Consider the following 18,887-nt stretch of genomic DNA (forward strand, 5'->3'; position numbering starts at 1 on the left):
AAACTAAACTCTATCTGCCACTCCTCGGCCCATCCGATTGAGGTCCTGTTATATTTTGAAATAACCTTCATTGTTCACTACACTAATTTTGGTGTAATCTGCAAACTTACTAACCATTCCTCCTATATTCACATCATCAATCATTTATATAAACAACAAAAAGCAGCAGACCCAGCACCGATCCTTGCAGCACACCGCTGTCACAGGCCTCCAGTCCAAAAAACTACCCTCCTCCAGCACCCTCTGTTTCCTGCCCTCAAGCCAATTTTGTATCCAAATGACTAGCTCTCCCTGGATTCCATGTGATCTAACCTGGCTAACCTTGCTGAAGTCCATATAGATAACATTCACCGCTCTGCCTTCATCAATGTTCTCTGTCACTTCTTCAAAAAACTCAATCAAGTTAATGAGACAGGATTTCCCACGTGCAAAGCCATGTGGACTATCACTAATCAGTCCTTGCCTATCCAAATACATCCAAATCCTGTCCCTCAGAATCCCCTCCAACAACTTACCCACCACCGATGTCAGGCTCATGGGTCTATAGTTCCCTGGCTTTTCCTTACCACACTTTCTTAAATAATGGCATCACATTAGCCACCCATCAGTCTTCTGCCACCTCACCTGTGGTTATTGATGGTACAAATATCTCAGCAAAGGGCCTGGCAATCACTCCCGTAGCTTCCCACAATGTTCTGGAATACACCTGGTCAGGTCCCGGGGACTTATTCACCCTTATGTGTTTTAAGACATCCAACACCACCACCTCTATAATATGGACACTTTTCAAGATATCACTATTTATTTCCCCACATTCTCTAGCTTCCATATCCTTGTCCATAATAAATACTCATGCAAAATAATCATTTAGTATCTGCCCCATCTCCTGCGGTTCCACACATAGATAGTCTTGTTAATCTTTAAGGGGTCCTATTCTCTCCCTAATCACTCTTTTGCCTTTAATGTATTTGTAGAAACTCTTTGGATTCTCCGTAACCCTGTTTGTCAAAGCTATCTCATGTCCCTGTTCTCTCCTCCTGATTTCCTTCATGAGTATACTCCTACTGCCCTTATACTCCTTGAGGGATTCACTCGATCCCAGCTGTTTGTACCTGCCATATGCCTCCTTTTTCTTGACTAGAGTCTCAATTTCTCTAGTCATCCAGAATTCCCTACAACTACCAGTCTTGCCCTTCACATTAACAGGAACATACTGCCTCTGGACTCTTGTTGTCTCATTTTGAAGTAATAACTACTCGCTTTATCCGCGAATAGGTTCTCCCAATCAATTTTTGAAAGTTCTTGCCTAATACCATCAAAATTAGCCTACTCCAATTTAGAACTTTAACCTTTAGATCAGGTCTGTCCTTTTCCATAACTACTTTAAAACTAATACAATTATGATCACTGGCCCCAAAGTGCTCCCCTCCTAACACCTCAGTCACTTGCCCTGCCTTATTTCCCAAGAGAAGGTCATGTTTTGCTACTTCTGTGGTAGGCACATCCAAATACTGAATCAGAAAATTTTCTTGTACAGACTTAACAAATTACTCTCCATCCAAGCCCTTAACACTTTGGCAGTCCCAGTCTATGTTTGGAAAGTTAAAATCCTCTACCATTACAACCCTATTGTTCTTACAAATATTGGAGATCTCCTTACAAATTTGTTTCTCAATTTCCTGCTGACTGTTGGGGGGTATAGTACAATCCCAATAAGGTGATCAGCCCTTTCTTATTTCCCTGGAACGTTTAAGCTGCCAGTCCTGTCCATCCCTGACTCTCATCTCTGTAGTTGCTGTGATATCCCAGTCCCATGTCCTCAACCATGCCAGGAGTTCATCTGCTTTACCTTTCAGGTCTCTTACATTGAAATAAATACAGTTTAATTTATCAGTCTTACCTTGTTCTCTCCCTTGCTGTTGCCTGCCTTGACTATTAGACTTGGTCCTGTTATCAACTGTACCAACCTCAGACGGACTTCTCAGCATCTCTTTGGGTTCCACCAAAACCACCCCACCGCCTCCCCACCCAGCCAATAGTTTAAAGTCTCCTGAGTAGCACTAGTAAATCTCCCCACCAGTATATTTGATTCCTTGCAATTCAGGTGAAACCTGTCCCTCTTGCACAGGTCATTTCTACCCCAGAAGAGATTCCAATGATCCAAAAATGTGAATCTTTGCCCCCTGCACCACCTCCTCAACCATGCATTCATCTCCTCTATCCTCCTATTCCTACTCTCACTAGCACTTGGCACTGGGACTAATCCAGGTATTATTACTCTCAAGGACCTACATTTTAACTTTCTGCCTAATTTCCTATTTTCTCCCTTCAGAACCTCCATTCCCTTCTCTTCCAATGTTTTTGGTACCAATGTGTACAATGACCTCCTGTTGGTCACTCTCCCATTTGAGAATATTCTGTACCTTCTCCGAGACATCCTTGACCCTGGCACCAGAGAGGTAGCACATCATTCTGATAGTTTGCTGTTAGCTGCAGAAACGTTTGTCTGTGCCCCTGACAAGAGTTCCCTATCACCATTGATTACTTTGAACCTGACATACCCCTCATTACCGCAGAGCCAGTCTTGGTACCAGTGACCTGGCCATCAGTGCTCCATTCCCCTGTGAGGCATCCTCCCCATTACAGTTTCCAAAACAGCATACTTGTTTGAGATAAATATTGAGATATTTTTAATGTACCTGTTTGAACATTGTATTACAAACCTCTGGAGTAGATGGGACTGGATCCCAGGCCTCCTGGCCCAAAGGTAATACTACCACCATGCCACAACAGCCCAAAGCTAAATACTTGATTATAAAATAATTACGTGAAAATTAGAGAATCACTATTTGCTTAATTCAGTTTGGTTTCACGTATTATCACAATTATTGCCAGTGTTCCCCCTAATGGACTGTGGTCTATTTCACACAAAGGAAACCAAACCATTTATTATCAATCTCAGAAAAAGCTTCTTTTGAATTAGGTGAAAAATTTTATTTGTGGTTAATAATGTGGTTATGTATATATTGAGCAACACTTCAAGTTTAAATTGAAGTTTGATTCCGCTTCCTTATTCCTGCGTCCCCACCTTCATTGGGACATCTCTGAGGGAATTGTCACTCCTTTATTTTGTTGTTTACAGAAAATATAATTGTCAGATCTTATAGAATAAAGATGACCATTTAGAAGGGAGCTAATGATCTCCTATGGCAATGGTGGTTGTAAAATATAGCACTCAACTGCTTACTTCAGGTCTCATAGTCAAGTTGCTGTTAAGTGAAATCTGAGAGATTAGGGTGTAATTGCTGTTCAGATTGCAGGGTCAAATTCTGGCTTTATCTTTTATACATAGACAAAGTTACATAAAAGTTACAGCAATCCAAATGTGTCTCAAATTGATGGTCTCAAGTGTAACAGACAAGAACTGCATTTTAGATGATGAATCTTCTCTGGTGCTGTTTACACCAAGTCTTGCAATGCACTGTGTATAAGAAGATGAACATTATACCATATCCAGTAAATTATGTCCCTTGAACATTGCAAAGTCAAATTGCTATTAAGTAAATGCTTCACTTTGCATTTTCCTAATGGGACTGGAAAAGTGAAAGGGTGGGAATTTTCCACACCCGTGTTGTACATTGGGAGGTAGGAATTTCTATCAAACAAAAGACTATTTAGTGTACCTCCCTAATCCTAACTGTAGTATAGTTGAGACAACAAGGTGCAGGGCTGGATGAACACAGCAGGCCAAGCAGCATCATAGGAGCAGAGAGGCTGACGTTTCGGGCCTAGACCCTTCATCAGAAAAGGGGGAGGGGAAGGGGGTTTTGAAATAAATAGGGAGAGAGTGGGAGGCGGATAGAAGAGGGATAGAGGAGAGGATAGGTGGAGAAGAAACAAACAGGTCGAAGAGGCGGGGATGGGGCCAGGAAAGGTGAGTGTAGGTAGGGAGTTAGGAAGGGGATAGGTCAGTCCAGGGAGGACGGACAGGTCAAGGGGGCGGGATGAGGTTGGTCGGTAGGAGATGGAGGTGCGGCTTGAGGTGGGAGGAGGGGATAGGTGGGAGGAAGAACAGGTTAGGGAGGCAGGGACGAGTTGGACTGGTTTTGGGATGCGGTGGGGGGAGGGGAGATTTTGAAACTTGTGAAATCCACATTGATACCATTGGGCTGCAGGGTTCCCAAGCGGAATATGAGTTGCTGTTCCTGCAACCTTCGGGTGGCATCGTTGTGGCACTGCAGGAGGCCCAGGATGGACATGTCGTCTGAGGAATGGGAGGGGGAGTTGAAATGGTTCGCGACCGGGAGGTGCAGTTGTTTGTTGCGAACCGAGCGTAAGTGTTCTGCAAAGCGGTCCCCGAGTCTCCGCTTGGTTTCCCCGATGTAGAGGAAGCCACACCGGGTACAGCGGATGCAGTATACCACATTGGCAGATGTGCAGGTGAACATCTGCTTGATGTGGAAAGTCTTCTTGGGGCCTGGGATGGGGGTGAGGGAGGAGGTATGGGGGCAGGTGTAGCACTTCCTGCGGTTGCAGGGAAAAGTGCCGGGTGTGGTGGAGCTGGAGGGGAGTGTGGAGCGGACAAGGGAGTCACGGAGAGAGTTGTCCCTCCGGAAAGCAGATAACTGATAATGTTTTGGATGGAACTTAAATCACATGCAGTACCAGGAATGGCCTTCAAAATATCAGCTGCAGTCTGAGCTATCGCAAAAGTTTGAAACAAAATTGAAAGTTTTATACATAAAAACACACTAATCCTGAGCAGGAGTCAGCCACTTGACACTTTGTGCCTACCCTGCCATTCAATCAGACCATAGCTGATCTGACTTTAACTGCCTATCCCTGATATCTTTCATCCATTGCTTATCAAGAATCTATCCTTAAAAAGAATTCAAAGAATCTTTCTCCACTGTATTTTGAGGATAACAATTCCAAAGACAGTCAGGCTTCAGGGGAAAGAAATCTCGTCATCCCTGTCTTAAATGAGCAATCTCTGATTTTGAAACTGAGAGCCCCTAGTTCAGGATTCTCCTGCCAGAATCTTCCACATCCACCCTGTCAAGTCCATCAGGATCTTCAATGAAATTATCTCTTGCTGTTCTAAGCTCTAAGTGATACAAGCCTCTCCTGTTCCTCAAAAGACAACCTGCCCATTCTCGGCATTAGTCAAGTAAACCTTCTCTGAATCGAATTAAGATGATAGGTCTACATTTCATGCATACGTGCATCAAATCATAGATTTTGTGTCCAACCAGATCTTGAATGCCCCAATAGTGAAAGAACAGTTCGACTAATGTAATCACTATTAATGAGTAACCCAATAACAACTGTTACAAAGCATAAAACCTATCTTTTTCCACAGGTTACCTTCTGTATCTACAAATGTTAATCAAATCTCTTTCCAATGTTTTTTTTTTAAAAAGTGTGAGCTTTGGAAATAAATCCCTTGCTCATCATTTGAGTGTAATGGAAGAACTAGTGCACAGAGATAAAAACCGGCCGTCTGTAGTGATGTGGTCTGTTGCGAATGAACCAGCATCTGGACTGCCACAAGCAAATCATTACTTCAAGTAAGATCAGTGTATTGTAAGGATTTTCATGATTTAAATTTCAAAATTGTGAATGTTTTGGGTGTATATTTTAAAGTTTCGTGTGGAATTGATTTATTGCTTAAACATGTGGCATGTATTTTTGTTTATAATGCTTTTTAAATTTTATTTTTAAAAAAGGACGTTAATATCCTCTACTAAAGCAATGGATCCAACCAGGCCTGTAACCTTTGTTACAGACACCAGCTATGAGAATGACAAAGCTGTGAGTAATTAAATAGTCATTTGTCATTACAGAATGAAATGAAATCCATTCAAATTTTGAACCTGTTCAACTTGCTTGCAATACATTGGGTTTCTGAAGATCTGAAGCACAAGATAAAAATGAAAACTAACTTCTTTGGAAGTGGCTAGCTAATTTTTTTGCTGTACTTCAGCCATACTGGGAGGAGGTTCCTCTGAGATCACATGTATTAATTGACCATCCAATGAGAATATATAATATGGACAATATACCTAAGATTGTGCCTTTTTTTTAAGAAAGAGTTTCTTGTTAACAAATATTCATTGAATCCCAACAGTGTGGAAACGGGCCATTTGGCCCATCGAGACCACAGTAACTTTCCAAAGAGCATCCCAATGCTATTCTATGCCTGTAACCCTGCATTTCCTATGGCTAACAAACCTAGCATGCACATCCTCCTGTGGGAGGAAACCACAGCACCCGGAAGAAACCCACACAGACAGTCGCCCAAGGGTGGTATCAAACCCGGGTCCCTGGCGCTGTGAGGCAGCAGTGCTAACCACAAGGATATCAGAAGCTGGGAGTGACTGTACAAAGTAACTACAACACAAATTTTTTTACAAAGTAACTACAGGAAGTGAAGTTTGATCAACAAATGATAAATGATTGTGATGTTGAGCTAATGTCAGTTTGAGAGAGAAATGATTATCTTTGTGCTTATTCTTTCCTGTGAGGTTAAAAATCTGATATGATCTGTGAACACTGTGGCTTCGTGGGTTGTGTCAGCAACATGTTTCTGAGGCAAACATTTACATTTCTGACATGAGAAAAGGGGGAACTTCACTTTTTTGTCCTTTTCACTGTGTGACAGCAGGTTCAATCTGACACCCTGAATATTATCCATGTTTCAAGCTCTCTAAAAGTTTTAATGCTGTTTTTTGTATTTGTTTTCTGAATTTACTTCATTGCTGACCCCACAGAATTAGTTATGCAGTGGTTGTTGGTTGCACTGTGTTTGAATTGCAACTCTTACTTCCTTCAGAAATCGTCAAGTGTTGAAAATTCATTGCTAAGAATTTGATTTTTGAAATATACACTAACTTTTCAGAGTTCAAGCTGCTTACTGGAAAGACACATTTCTGGAAAAGTAAAAGGCTGGTTATGTTTTCACAGATGCAATACACCGACGTTATTTGCGTGAACAGCTATTTTTCGTGGTACCATGATGCAGGCCATTTGGAGGTCATTCAATTACAACTTAACAATCAGTTTGAAAACTGGTACAATAAATACCAAAAACCAATTATTCAGAGTGAATATGGAGCTGATACTATTGCAGGACTGCACAGTGTAAGTATAGGAAGCATCAACAATTGCATGACTGTATGTAAGCCTAATGCTAGTCTAACTAATCAAACAAAAGGAAAATAGAAATGAACAGACAAGAAATTCCTATCATGTTTGTGCACCTTTATGTAGATGTATGATTGGTAGCATGTTTGGTACAAAACAAACAATTGGAGTTGCTTTTCCTTGTTTCATCCAGAATAGATTCTAATGTGGTTTGTAGATGTTTAATCTGACAATAATTCATAAAAAGATAAAGACGAAATATTTAGTCTGACCAGCAGCTTAGTCAAAGAGATGAATTTTGGCTTTAAAGATGGAGAGGCATATGGAAACTTCAGAGTGTGTACAGTAGATAACTGATGTTATAATCCACCAATAGTAGGAGGAAGGTAGAAGACATGGCTGAATGGGTGATTTATTCACCAGGATGAGCATTTTAAAGCTGAAGTATGGGGGGACTTGGGAGGCAAAGCAGGTCAGCAAGGATAGGGGTGAGATGAATGGGATAGGATAATGGAAATAGAGTTTTGTGGTGTTTAAAAGTCTGTTCATAATAAAAGGAAAGTAGCTGAAATAGGTAGAGGACAGTGGTGGCTTCCATCTTGTTGAAATTCCAAATGCGCCATTTCATGGCACCTCAAAGAACTTTAGTGGTAAAGCAGGATTTATTGTTCTAATCTAGGAAGTTCCTTAGTAAAGGATAATACTGGAGCAAATCCTTACTCGGTCTCACGCATAGAAGTGAAACATTAAAAGCATAAACTTCCCAACTCAACTACCACAGTTTCAGAAAGTAAGCGAGCTTTGTTTTAACTGGCAATATAAAATGCCGTGATCTACTGCTGTGTCCCAGTATTTGTGATGTAAGAGTAACAGTGATGTGTATACTCTTGCATTATGTTTCTCTTACTATATGATTTTAGGAGGTGTGTTGATGTTTTTAAAAGGTATGTTGAGGGATGTTGATGTCTTGAAGCTTCGCTTGATCAGGGTGTACTGCGGCTATGTGTGCCTGTTGATTATCTGGAATATTGATCGACTCGCACACTCTTGTCCCATAGGTGCTAGTTAGTAAAAAGCTTGCTGTATCTGTTTTAAAGTCATGATGTGGAGGTGCTTGTTGGACTGGGGTGGACAAGGTCAGAAATCACACGACACCAGGTTATAGTCCAGCAGGTTTATTTGAAAACAAGCTTTTGGAGCCTCGCTCCTCCTTCAGGTGTTAGTGAGAGAGGTGGCATCAGGCACAGAATTTATAAGTAAAAGATCAAAGGGTCACACCATTGAAGATGTACTAAACAAACCTAAGGTGTTGTTAAAACTTTAATCAGTTAGAAGGTTGTAGTAGATTAATATGCATATGTAAACCTAGTTGCTTGTGTTATAACATATCCATGGCCAAAATTTACTTTACCTTCACAGTCCTGGTTTCTCTCTTTCCCACAGCTCTAATTGAACTCTCACTTTCTCCACATTGCTTTCCATTCCCATTGCTCTGACCAAACTCTCTCTTTTTGTATGTCCCTGCGGCCAACAGCTCCTGAGGTGAGACTTAAAGCCAGACTTTCTGCTCCAGAGTTGGGACACTACAACTGTGCCACAAGAGCCTCCAGTATCTCTTCCTTTTGTAGTCAAGTGAAACCTCAAATAATGCCCTCCACCTACACATTTTTAAACTTAATAAATATAAATTTTACACCTACAGTTCAATCTTAGTTTTATAGAAACATCCTCATCCCTCAGTCAGAGCAGCTGGATACCAGGAGTGGAGGTAAAGCAAGGCAAGGAAAGAGAGAGTTTGGTCAGAGCAATAGAAATGGAAAGCAATGTGGAGAAAGTGAGAGTTGAATTGGAGCTGTGGGAAAGAGAAACCAGGAGTGGGAACGTAAAATAAATTTTCTAACAGGCGCCAATCTGATCTCACCTTCAGGGGAATCAAATGGAATTGTAGCACTGTAAAGAAGCAGGTTAATTGGCTTGTGAGTATTTACTTTATCTAAACCAAGGAATATACTGGTGAATCTCATCCATTTTTAAAGATGGACAAAGGAGAGCCAGTGGACATGATCTATTTGGATTTCCAGAAGACCTTTGACAAGATGCAGCACAGCGGACTGCTAAATAAGAGCCCGTGATGTTAGGGGAAAAATACTGGCATTGGTAGACCAGCAGAGAGTGAGGATAAAGGGGTCTTTTTCAAGATGGCAGCCGGTGATTAGTGGAGTTCCACAAGGGTCTGTGTTCTATTCACATTACATATTAACGATCTGGACAAAGGAACTGAGGGCATTGTTACTATATTTGCAGACGAAACAAAGATAGGTGGAGGGACAGGTAGTGTTGAGGCTACAAAAGGACTAGGACAATCTAGGAGAGTTGGCAAAGAAGTGACAGATGGAATACAATATGGGAAAGTGTGAGGTTATGTACTTTGGAAAGAATAGAGATGTAGACTATTTTATTAATGGGAACGGCTTTGGAAATCTGAAGAATAAAGGGACCCGGGAGTCCTAGTTCAAGATTCTCTTAAGGTTAACATGCAGGTTCAGTTGGCAGGTAGGAAGGCAAATGCAACATTAGCATTCATTTTGAGTGGACCCAAATAAAAGAGCAGAGATGTACTGCTAATGCTGTATAAGGATCTGATCAGACAACACTTGGAATATTGAGAACAGTTTTGGGCTCTGTATCTCAGGATGGATGTGCTGGCTTTGGAGGGCATCCAGAAGAGGTTTGCAAGAATGATCCTGTGGAGGAAGGCCTTGTCATATAAGGAGCAGTTGAGGACTTTGGATTTGTACTTAGTGGAGTTTAGAAGGATAAGGGGGGAATATGATTGAAACTTACAGAATACCGAGAGGCCTGGATGGAGTGAATGTGGAGTGATGTTTCCATTACTAGGAGAGACAAGCACCCGAGGGCATAGTCTCAGAGCGGAGGAAAGACGCTTTAGAACTGAAATGAAGGGGGGATTTCTTCAGCCAGAGGGTGGGGAATCTATGGAACTCATTGCCACAGAGGGCTATAGAGGCCAAGTCATAGAGTGTATTTAAGAAAGAGACAGATAGGGATCAAAGGTTACAGGGAGAAGGCAGGAGAATGGGGTTGAGAAACATCAGCCATGATCAAATGGCAGAGCAGATTCTATGAACTGAATAGCTTAATTCTGCTCCTATATCTTATGGTCGTAGGCTTATTAAGTTTTTGTAAGGTTATGAATATTGGTAAGGTTTATTAGCAGTAACAATGTTATTAATTAACCAATAGAGGAATGATTGGGCTGTTCCAGTCTCGAGTGTTCATGCTCTGTGCTTGAACAGCAGGCCTTTTCCTGTGTCCTGGATAACCGCAGTTGCAGGCAGTATGATCAATAGCAGCAGGTCAAATTCTGGGTTTGGAGGAACAGTTGCGAGTCACTGTAATACATCTGTGAGATTGACAGCTTTGAGAAAAACACTTTTTTTGACCTGATCATCACATTGTTTAAAAACAGGTAAGGGGAAAGGAATTGGGTGACCACCAGGCAGGTATTGCAGAAGCCCCCTTAATATATCCAACTCTACAACCCCTATTCACCTCCCCTGAGTACTGATATATCTGCCTCTCTCCAGGTGAGTCCAGTCCAGTCCATGGCACCTTGGGTGGCTAAAATCTACAGGGGCTACAAGCAATAGTGGATGGGCAGTAGTACTGGCAGACAGGCTTATGGGAGCAGGTGGTGAACTACAGGATTCCTAGCACCTGAGACAACAAGGCGTAGAGCTGGATGAACACAGCAGGCCAAGCAGCATCATAGGAGCAGGAAGGCTGACATTTCAGGCCTAGACCCTTCATCAGAAATGCCTGACCTGCCCTTGTTGTACTATTTGTAGGGCTGGTCGGGTTCAGTTTCTGGTCAATGGTCAAAACCCCAGGATTTTGAGAGTGGTGCAGTCAATAATGACAATGCCACTGAAATGTCAAGGGGTGATAGTTGAATCCTTTCTTGCTGGAGATGGTCATTGCTGTGTTAATGTTACTTGCCACTTATCCAGATATTGCTGCATTTGGACATGGACTGCTTCAGTATCCTGAGGAATTGTACCTGGTGCTGAACATTGTGCAATCATCAGTGAACACCTCCGTTTTTGACATTATGGTGGAAGAGCAGCATAGATTACAAGAGCAAGGAGGTTAGTTAAATTTAGATTTTGAAAAAACAGTGCAGTCTCAGCTGAAGTGTTACATCTAGCTGTTGGCAATTCAGGACCGTGAGGAAGGATGTGACTGCATTAGAGAAAATGCAGGAAAGATTCATATGAGTGGTTCCAGGGAGGTGGAACTTCAGTTATGAAGATGAATTGGAGAAGTCAGCATGGTTTTCCTTGGAGAAGATAATGATTAGACATATTCAAAATCATGAACTATCTGGACAGAGTGGATAGGGAGCAAATGTTCCCACTCATTAAATGATGAAAAAATGAGAAGGCACAGATTTGGAATAATTAACAAAAATGTTTTGATACAATGAGTAGTTAATGCCTGGAATGCACTGCCTGCGTGTGTGGTACAGGCAGGTTCAATGAAGCATTCAAAAGGAGTTAAGATCAGGTCTTTAGAGATTATGGCAGAAGGCAGGAGAATAAGCATCGCATCAGGGGCTATTTAGAGAGCCAAAGCATGCACGCACACAATGGCCTCCTTCACAGTTATGTGATTAAGAACAGTGGAGTGGCTAATGGTTATGAAAGTGATGATGAATACCAATAAGTTAGATAGCAAGGCTATGTCTGAATAGAGAAATGAGCAGCTGAAAGCCTTTTCTGAAATAGAAATGAAGAGGCGGAAACTGTGAAAAACACTATTACCCACCTTGGAGACCGAGCTGAAATGACTCATGATCATTTTGAATGTGACAGTCAACTGAGATAGAAATAACCAACAGGAAATGCATGTTATAGATCAGATTGAATGAATATTATTGTGATTTACATAAATTTGTGCTTTAAGGATCCCCCAGTAATGTTTTCAGAAGAGTACCAAAAGGCTGTCATGCAGGAGTATTTTGTGGTATTTGATGAAAGAAGAAAAGACTATCTGATTGGAGAACTAATCTGGAATTTTGCAGACTTCATGACTGCTCAAAGTAAGTAATGTACTTAAACACAGAAAACGCTAGAAGTAGGTCAGGAAACATCTATGGGGAAAGAACTTAACTTTTTAAAAATAATTTCCATTATTTGCAGTATTTTGCTTTTCCATAGGGATTTATCGGGTTTATAATTTTCATTTCAGTTGATCAATCACACAGACATGGAAATATTCGTGTGCATGACTTGTACCTTTCCCCGACTCAATTTAGTTTATTCATTTAAGGGATGTGGGCATTGTCTGCTTGGCCAGCATTTATGGCCCATTTATAATTACCCAGAAGGCAGTTAAGAGTCAACCATATGGTGAGTCAGTCACATGCAGGACAGCAGTTTCCTTCCCTGAAGGGTACTAGTGAACCTGATATTTTTCTGTCAATCAACAGTTACCTGGTCAACATTAAACTCTTAATTCCAGATTTCAGTTGAATTCAAATTCCACCATCTGCCCTGGCAGGATTCAAACTCAGGCTCCCAGAGCACTACCTGGTATATTTGGATTAATAGTCTAGTGACATCACTGTGTATCAGCCTGGGGGTATCACATCAGACTTATTCATTAAGATAACCACAAGAGAACTACCGACACTTTGAAGTGGAGTGAGTGGGAGAATCTGGAAAGTAAAGAGTTTACTGCTTCAGACTCTAGTTACACATAATGTGTTATGTTGGAGCCTAATTCACCCCAGGCTTGTTTGTGGGAGTTTGCCTTAAAATGTCACATTTACTTGAGTGAGCTAAGAATGTGAAGTATTGGAAAAATTCACACAAAAGCAGGGATGATTTTGGAGCTCATCCTGTGAGCCTCATACATTTAGGGCAAAGGTTGATTGGAATGAGGTGTTAAGATTTTTCCTGGCTCTGAAATGAATTGTTAGCATAGTCAAATATTTACCTTGGAGGTAGTGGATGGTGAATTCCAAATGTGGAATTTTATTTCAATAAAAGTACAACACTACAGATACTGGAAATCTGAAACAAACACAGAAGTAAGTCTGCACTGGGCAAAGAATTATATTTGGTATTTTAAAAGAAAAGCTTTGGCTCACCTAAAAAAAAAAAGCCACTGGGAAGGAAAATAAGTGACTCAATAAGTAACTCATTTTAAAAAAAAAATGAACACCAGCCTGTCACAATGTAGACCTACCCAATAGACAAAGCAGCAGCAAGAACTGTTGTGAAAGACCTATCATTCATGTGTGTTCATAAAGTCACCATGTTTCACATTTAGTGACCCTTAATTGGCTTGATACATTAGAAAATTCAATGTATTGCATTTGCAATAACAGTGCTGGAAAAACTCAGAAGGTTTGGCTGCATCTGCCAGTTCTGAAGAAGGGTCACTGGACTCTAACTGATCACTGATTTTCTCTCCACAGATGCTACCAGACTTGCTGAGTTTCTTCAATACTTTGTTTTTGTTTCAGATCTCGGGCAACCATGGTTCTTTGTTTCATTTTAGAATACCATCCAGGTTGATTCTGGACTGGAACAGGCAATGGATTTTAAAATTATTGTTGTTTAACTAAACATGTTAGTTCAGGATTAAAAGCACCAGTAGGTATACAAGTACACTGTTTCTTTGACAGATTACAATTATGCACTCTTTACATGAAGACCTTCATTTACTTGCAGGTACAGAACGAGTAGCTGGGAACAAAAAGGGGATCTTCACTCGTCAGAGACAGCCTAAATCAGCAGCTTTCGTTCTTCGGGATCGCTACTGGAAACTGGCCAATGGGACTAAATAATTATTTTATGGTATCACGTTGGTGGCCACTGAGAATACAGAAGAAACTGCATGCAGAAGCTTTAAATGAAATATTTTTTCCTCCCTGGGGTTATGGGCTTTGCTGGCTGGTCAGCATTTCTCATCCATTCCTAGTTGTCCTTGAGAAGAATGGTGAGCTGCAGTCTCCCTCCACAACAGCTACAGTCCATTTGGTGTAGGAGGCTGTTGTTGAGGGAGATCAAGGTTTTTGGTCCAGCAACAGTGATGAAAGGGTGATCTACTTCCAAGCCAGATTTGAGTGACTGAGATAAACCTGCAGGTGGAGGTGGTGTTCCCTTGTCCTTCTAGATAGGTGGTAGTAGTGCGTAAATTTGAAGGTTCCCTGGATAACACTTTCCAGACCGACCATCAGAAACTTAGGTACATGCTGTTCCAGCTAACAAAGCCAACAGCCCCTGACTGAATATTTTAAAAATTACCCCAAAGTATTGATTCAACTCTAAGATGGTGTATGAATATTGTGTTTACTGAACTTTGTGAAGATGAGTATTTTCACTGTAAAATTCTGTCAAGGTGCTTTCTCGTCATACGTTTCAAAATTGGAAAAGACAGCATTTAGTACTGGCGCTTGTTTGTCCATTCAAGTTCAGGTTTGAAATGTTCATTTCCAATTAGACATTATTTAATTGAGTATTAATAACACAAAGACAGAATAGCTGTTGCCTCAGCTAAAATAATGACTTTGTTAACACTGCGTCACATGGAGATAGCAAGAACTGCAGATGCTGGAGTTAGAGGAACACAGTAGGTCAGGCAGCATCAGGAACAGGAAAGTCAACATTTTGGGTAGGGACCCTCCATCAGAACTATTACATAGTTTATTTTTTTAAAAGCCCACTGAAGTGTACTATGTACTAATGGCAAATTGAAATTCTAATCCTATATGCATAACGTGTCTGGTATCACTATTGGGAGCTTTCACAAAAGCTTCATTGTTATTCCTACAACTCCAATGTTTTTTTTATCTGGTAAGTAGTCTCCTTGGACATTGACAGACCTGTTATGATGGTCACAAACTACTATTTTGCCACAAAGTGGCACTTATTCAAGCTGAATTAGTTTGAATCTTTCCTAATCAAACAGGCATGTTCAATATTGTTGTGCATCTAAGTAACTTCCTACTTAAGAATCTAACAAAATGGTGTCTGAACCACCCTATTTAAGATCATTAAAACTTTGAAGGGTGACACTGTTCTTGCAGAGATAAAAATTCAGTCATGGCTGAGTTGGCAGAGTGCTCGTCCTAAGGTTCAAGTCCAACTCCAGGACCCGAGCACAAAATGAACTATTCAAGTGTGGCCGTTTAAATGATGTGATAAATCAAGACAGGTAAAAATCACAAAGCATTATTATATGGCTATAATCATTTGCTGTTTGAGACTTTATGCACAAATTGGCTCGTGTATTCTACATTTCAAAAATAGTTCATTGGCTGCAAAGCACTTTGGGTATCTGGTGTTGATGGAAAGTACTACGTAAACACAAGTAGTCTTAGCTGAAGAATTCTGAAGGGTCCCGAACCAAAACGTCAGCTTTCCTGTTCCTCTGATGCTCCCTGGCCTCCAGCTCCACACTGTTATCTGAGGCCAGCATCAGCCGTTCTATCTGCAGCTAACTTTAGACGTTTTAGAATGTAATCATATTTTGCCCCCTGTAAGCAAGGTGAACTGCAAAAGTTGAAATTGATCACAGTTGTATCATGGTTATTAAATGTTATAGTTTTATATTAAACTGGTGCTTTGGGATTGGAATTGCACGATGTCCTATGATAAAAGGCAAACTACAAACCAGTGACTGCATTTGTCATTTTATCTATTTTAAGAAACCAAGAATTCACAGCAAAATATACCAATTGAATTCTGCTTTTCACCCCCTGCCCTTTCCCCCTTTAACAGTAATTGGAATGTTTAGATTTTTTTGCCAAGATACAGGAGGATCGTGGGACTATTTTGAAAAGTTCTGATCAGAAAAGAAAATCTTTCATGCTTTAATTTCAGTTATAGTCAGTTTTAACATTTACCTAAAAGATTTTTGGAATTTTTCTGGCAGCTTTAGGGTTTTTCAAAGGTATTTGAAGTAAACTACTGTAAGCTGAGGCAAAATCCTTCAAGTTCAGTTGATTAAAAGATACTCGAACAGAGTACACATGCTGTTGCTCGGATTTAAAATGCCTTGTTCAAGTTTTTGGATGACTTCAAGTCATTCTTAAGGCCTTAGGAAATTGTGTGGTTGTGTCATTGTGATTTTTTTTGGAATAGCCAAAACCAGTTCAGACATCAGAAATTTCACTTAGAGAATGCTTTGTTCCAAGAAGAAAGCACAGATCCGGATCGTTCATTAAACACTTTTGTTCAAAGTGTTTATTAGTTCTCTTATAAAAGTGCTGATTATGGATCAGATACAGATTGTCCAAAATTGTTTGGTAGGGGTGATAATTAGGATTCCTGACACCGTGAGACTACTCAGATTCCAGTTACAATGTTGAACTCCAGGTCAACTCTTGTGCCAGCAGTGAAATAGGACATACTGTCAGACAATACCCTACCCTTCCAGGAGTATGACGACATCACGTTGTCCTTGTCTAGTAAATAGGACAGCTCTTGCAAATTGGCACAATTTCATAATTGTTAGTAAAATGGATTTTGTAGAAATAGGAGGACTGAGTTTTCTTTTCTGTGCCTAGGTTGATGCTGTGTGGTCTATCCAATTTCATCACTTTGTACTGGCCTGAAATGCAATTACAGAGGCTATTTGAAATCTCAATGGATCTGGAGAGACACTTTGGGCCAGACCAGAGAAGAACAACAATTTTCTTCAAAGGGCATTAGTGACCCATGGACCAGAAACTGAATTGAGCTAACCATGCATATGGTAGCTACAACAGCAAATACCTTCCCCTCCTGACTCTCCAAAGCCTGCCCATCATCTGCAAGGTGGAGGTCAGTACTGACAGAACATGCCCTACATGCCTCAATGGGTACAGCCCCAGTAACATTCAAGAAGCTCAATACCATCCAGGCAAAGTCACCTTCCTTGACTGACACCCTGTCCATCACCTTGCAGCAGTTCACAAAAGCTCCTTCGATAGTGACCTCTACCACATAGAAGATTGATATTGACAGATGCATTGGAATATCACCACATGCAAGTACCCCTTCACACGATCTTGATTTGGAACTACCTCATTGTTCCTTCACTGTTGCTGGGTTAGTATCCTGGACGCTCCCACCAGCAGTTTGGTGCATCTAACCAATGCAGAGGTTCAAGGAGGTATCTTACCAGCAACTTCTAGGGCAATTAAGGATAGGTAATAAGTACTGGTTTAGCCAGCAATGGCCCTAGTATATGAATGAATTAAAAATGCATGTAAAATACAGACAGAATAGGTGAAACTTACCCATACATTCTTAAGGTTCTCATTTCGGGAAAAATTATTTAGCTGAGTAGATAATGAACATATTTAAAATTAATCACAATGTTCTAAAAATTTAAGACCAATATTAAAATTCATTTGGAAGGGGCAGTGCACTACAGTTAGCTGTGGGCACTGTTGCAAAGTTGGTATAATACTTGTGGATTGGAAGGCAGGACATTAGATTTTGTTTGTAAAATGATGGGGGGCTGGGAAAGGAGATTGCGTGTTCCCTTTAAAAGATTTTTTAAAATATGTCTGCAGGCAGCAGCAGTGCACAGAGTTCTTGAAATTGAAACATTATATCAAAAGACTATACCGATGACAGGCAAAGTAGCATTTTTACCAAGACAAAGATTTTTGAATTTAGCCAATTAATTTAAACCAGGCCCTAGATAATCAAAACCAGAATTAAATTTAATTCTGATGGATTTGACTACCTAGGACCAATCCTATTGTTTAAAAAAAAAAAAAATCGATAGGTCATCAAGGGTATAAAAGAACAGGCCATTTGAAAAAAAAGCAGTGTGACAGTCAACTGTCATCTGCCAAGCAAACAGCTGTCAGCTATAAAGAATGAATCACTGGCTCTCACAAAACCATCATTTTCAGTAAAGGTACAGCAGTACTCTTAACTAATATTCCTGAAAGAAGAATTCTATGGAGGAATACGTTCTTGACTGGAGGACAGCAGAAAAGGAAAAGAACAAGCCCAGAAGACTTATCTTGGCTGTAATTGAGAGATTAATAAGAAAAATAAGTTAAAACTTACTTTGGTATAAGTGAGACTTATATTTATTGGAACAGCATACCATAAGAATTTTGTTTTATTTGGGAATAGTTAGGTTTGTTAGCAGTTCTGTTAATTTAACTGGTAAAGTTAGATAAAACAAATTGTTACTTATAGAGTATCAGGGATTTCTTTCACTCGACAACTCCTTTGTAACAGATGAGCAATTAAGAAATTCTTTAAACACAATTGTAATGGCCAATGTAATGATATGAACACAGTATACTTCATATTTCATCACATAGCTTAAGCAAAACCAATTTATAGCTAATTATTATATTGTTAATCCACACGAGTTGCTGTAAACAAATAAGGACAAGAAAAAAATATTTGCTTTACCTTGTAAGATTTATCAAGAAGCTGTGGTAGTTTCCTTGGTTCTTAGACGCAATTTGAACAGCCCTTAAAAGTTTACTTTCAATAATTTATGACAACAGGTAGTCCCAGGTTACAAATGGGCTTGTTACGGAGTGCATTTTTAAGTATGAGCAATTGTTTTGCAAGTTGGATCTTTAAAATCAATATTAATATGGGATCTCATTTGCAAGTTCACAAAACAGGGACCACCTGTAGCGGGAGCAATTATTATAAACAAAATTAGCACACAAATCGCAGAAGACC

The 18,887-nt window shown here is 40.3% G+C and overlaps 1 protein-coding gene across 1 annotated transcript in view; it reads left to right on the plus strand.

Annotated features, from left to right (window-relative positions):
* Positions 1–16,225, plus strand: part of gusb (glucuronidase, beta) — a 30,473-nt gene extending 14,248 nt beyond the window's left edge. The window contains exons 8-12 of the mRNA XM_048612366.1: positions 5,424–5,570; positions 5,730–5,814; positions 6,967–7,143; positions 12,133–12,268; positions 13,908–16,225. Of these exons, the coding sequence (XP_048468323.1) occupies positions 5,424–5,570; positions 5,730–5,814; positions 6,967–7,143; positions 12,133–12,268; positions 13,908–14,023 (661 nt within the window). The 3' untranslated portion in view covers positions 14,024–16,225. The remainder of the gene's footprint in view (positions 1–5,423; positions 5,571–5,729; positions 5,815–6,966; positions 7,144–12,132; positions 12,269–13,907) is intronic.
* Positions 16,226–18,887: the final 2,662 nt, after the last annotated feature.

The sequence above is a fragment of the Rhincodon typus genome, chromosome 26, assembly GCF_021869965.1.
Source record: "Rhincodon typus isolate 14 chromosome 26, sRhiTyp1.1, whole genome shotgun sequence".
Lineage (NCBI taxonomy): Eukaryota > Metazoa > Chordata > Chondrichthyes > Orectolobiformes > Rhincodontidae > Rhincodon > Rhincodon typus.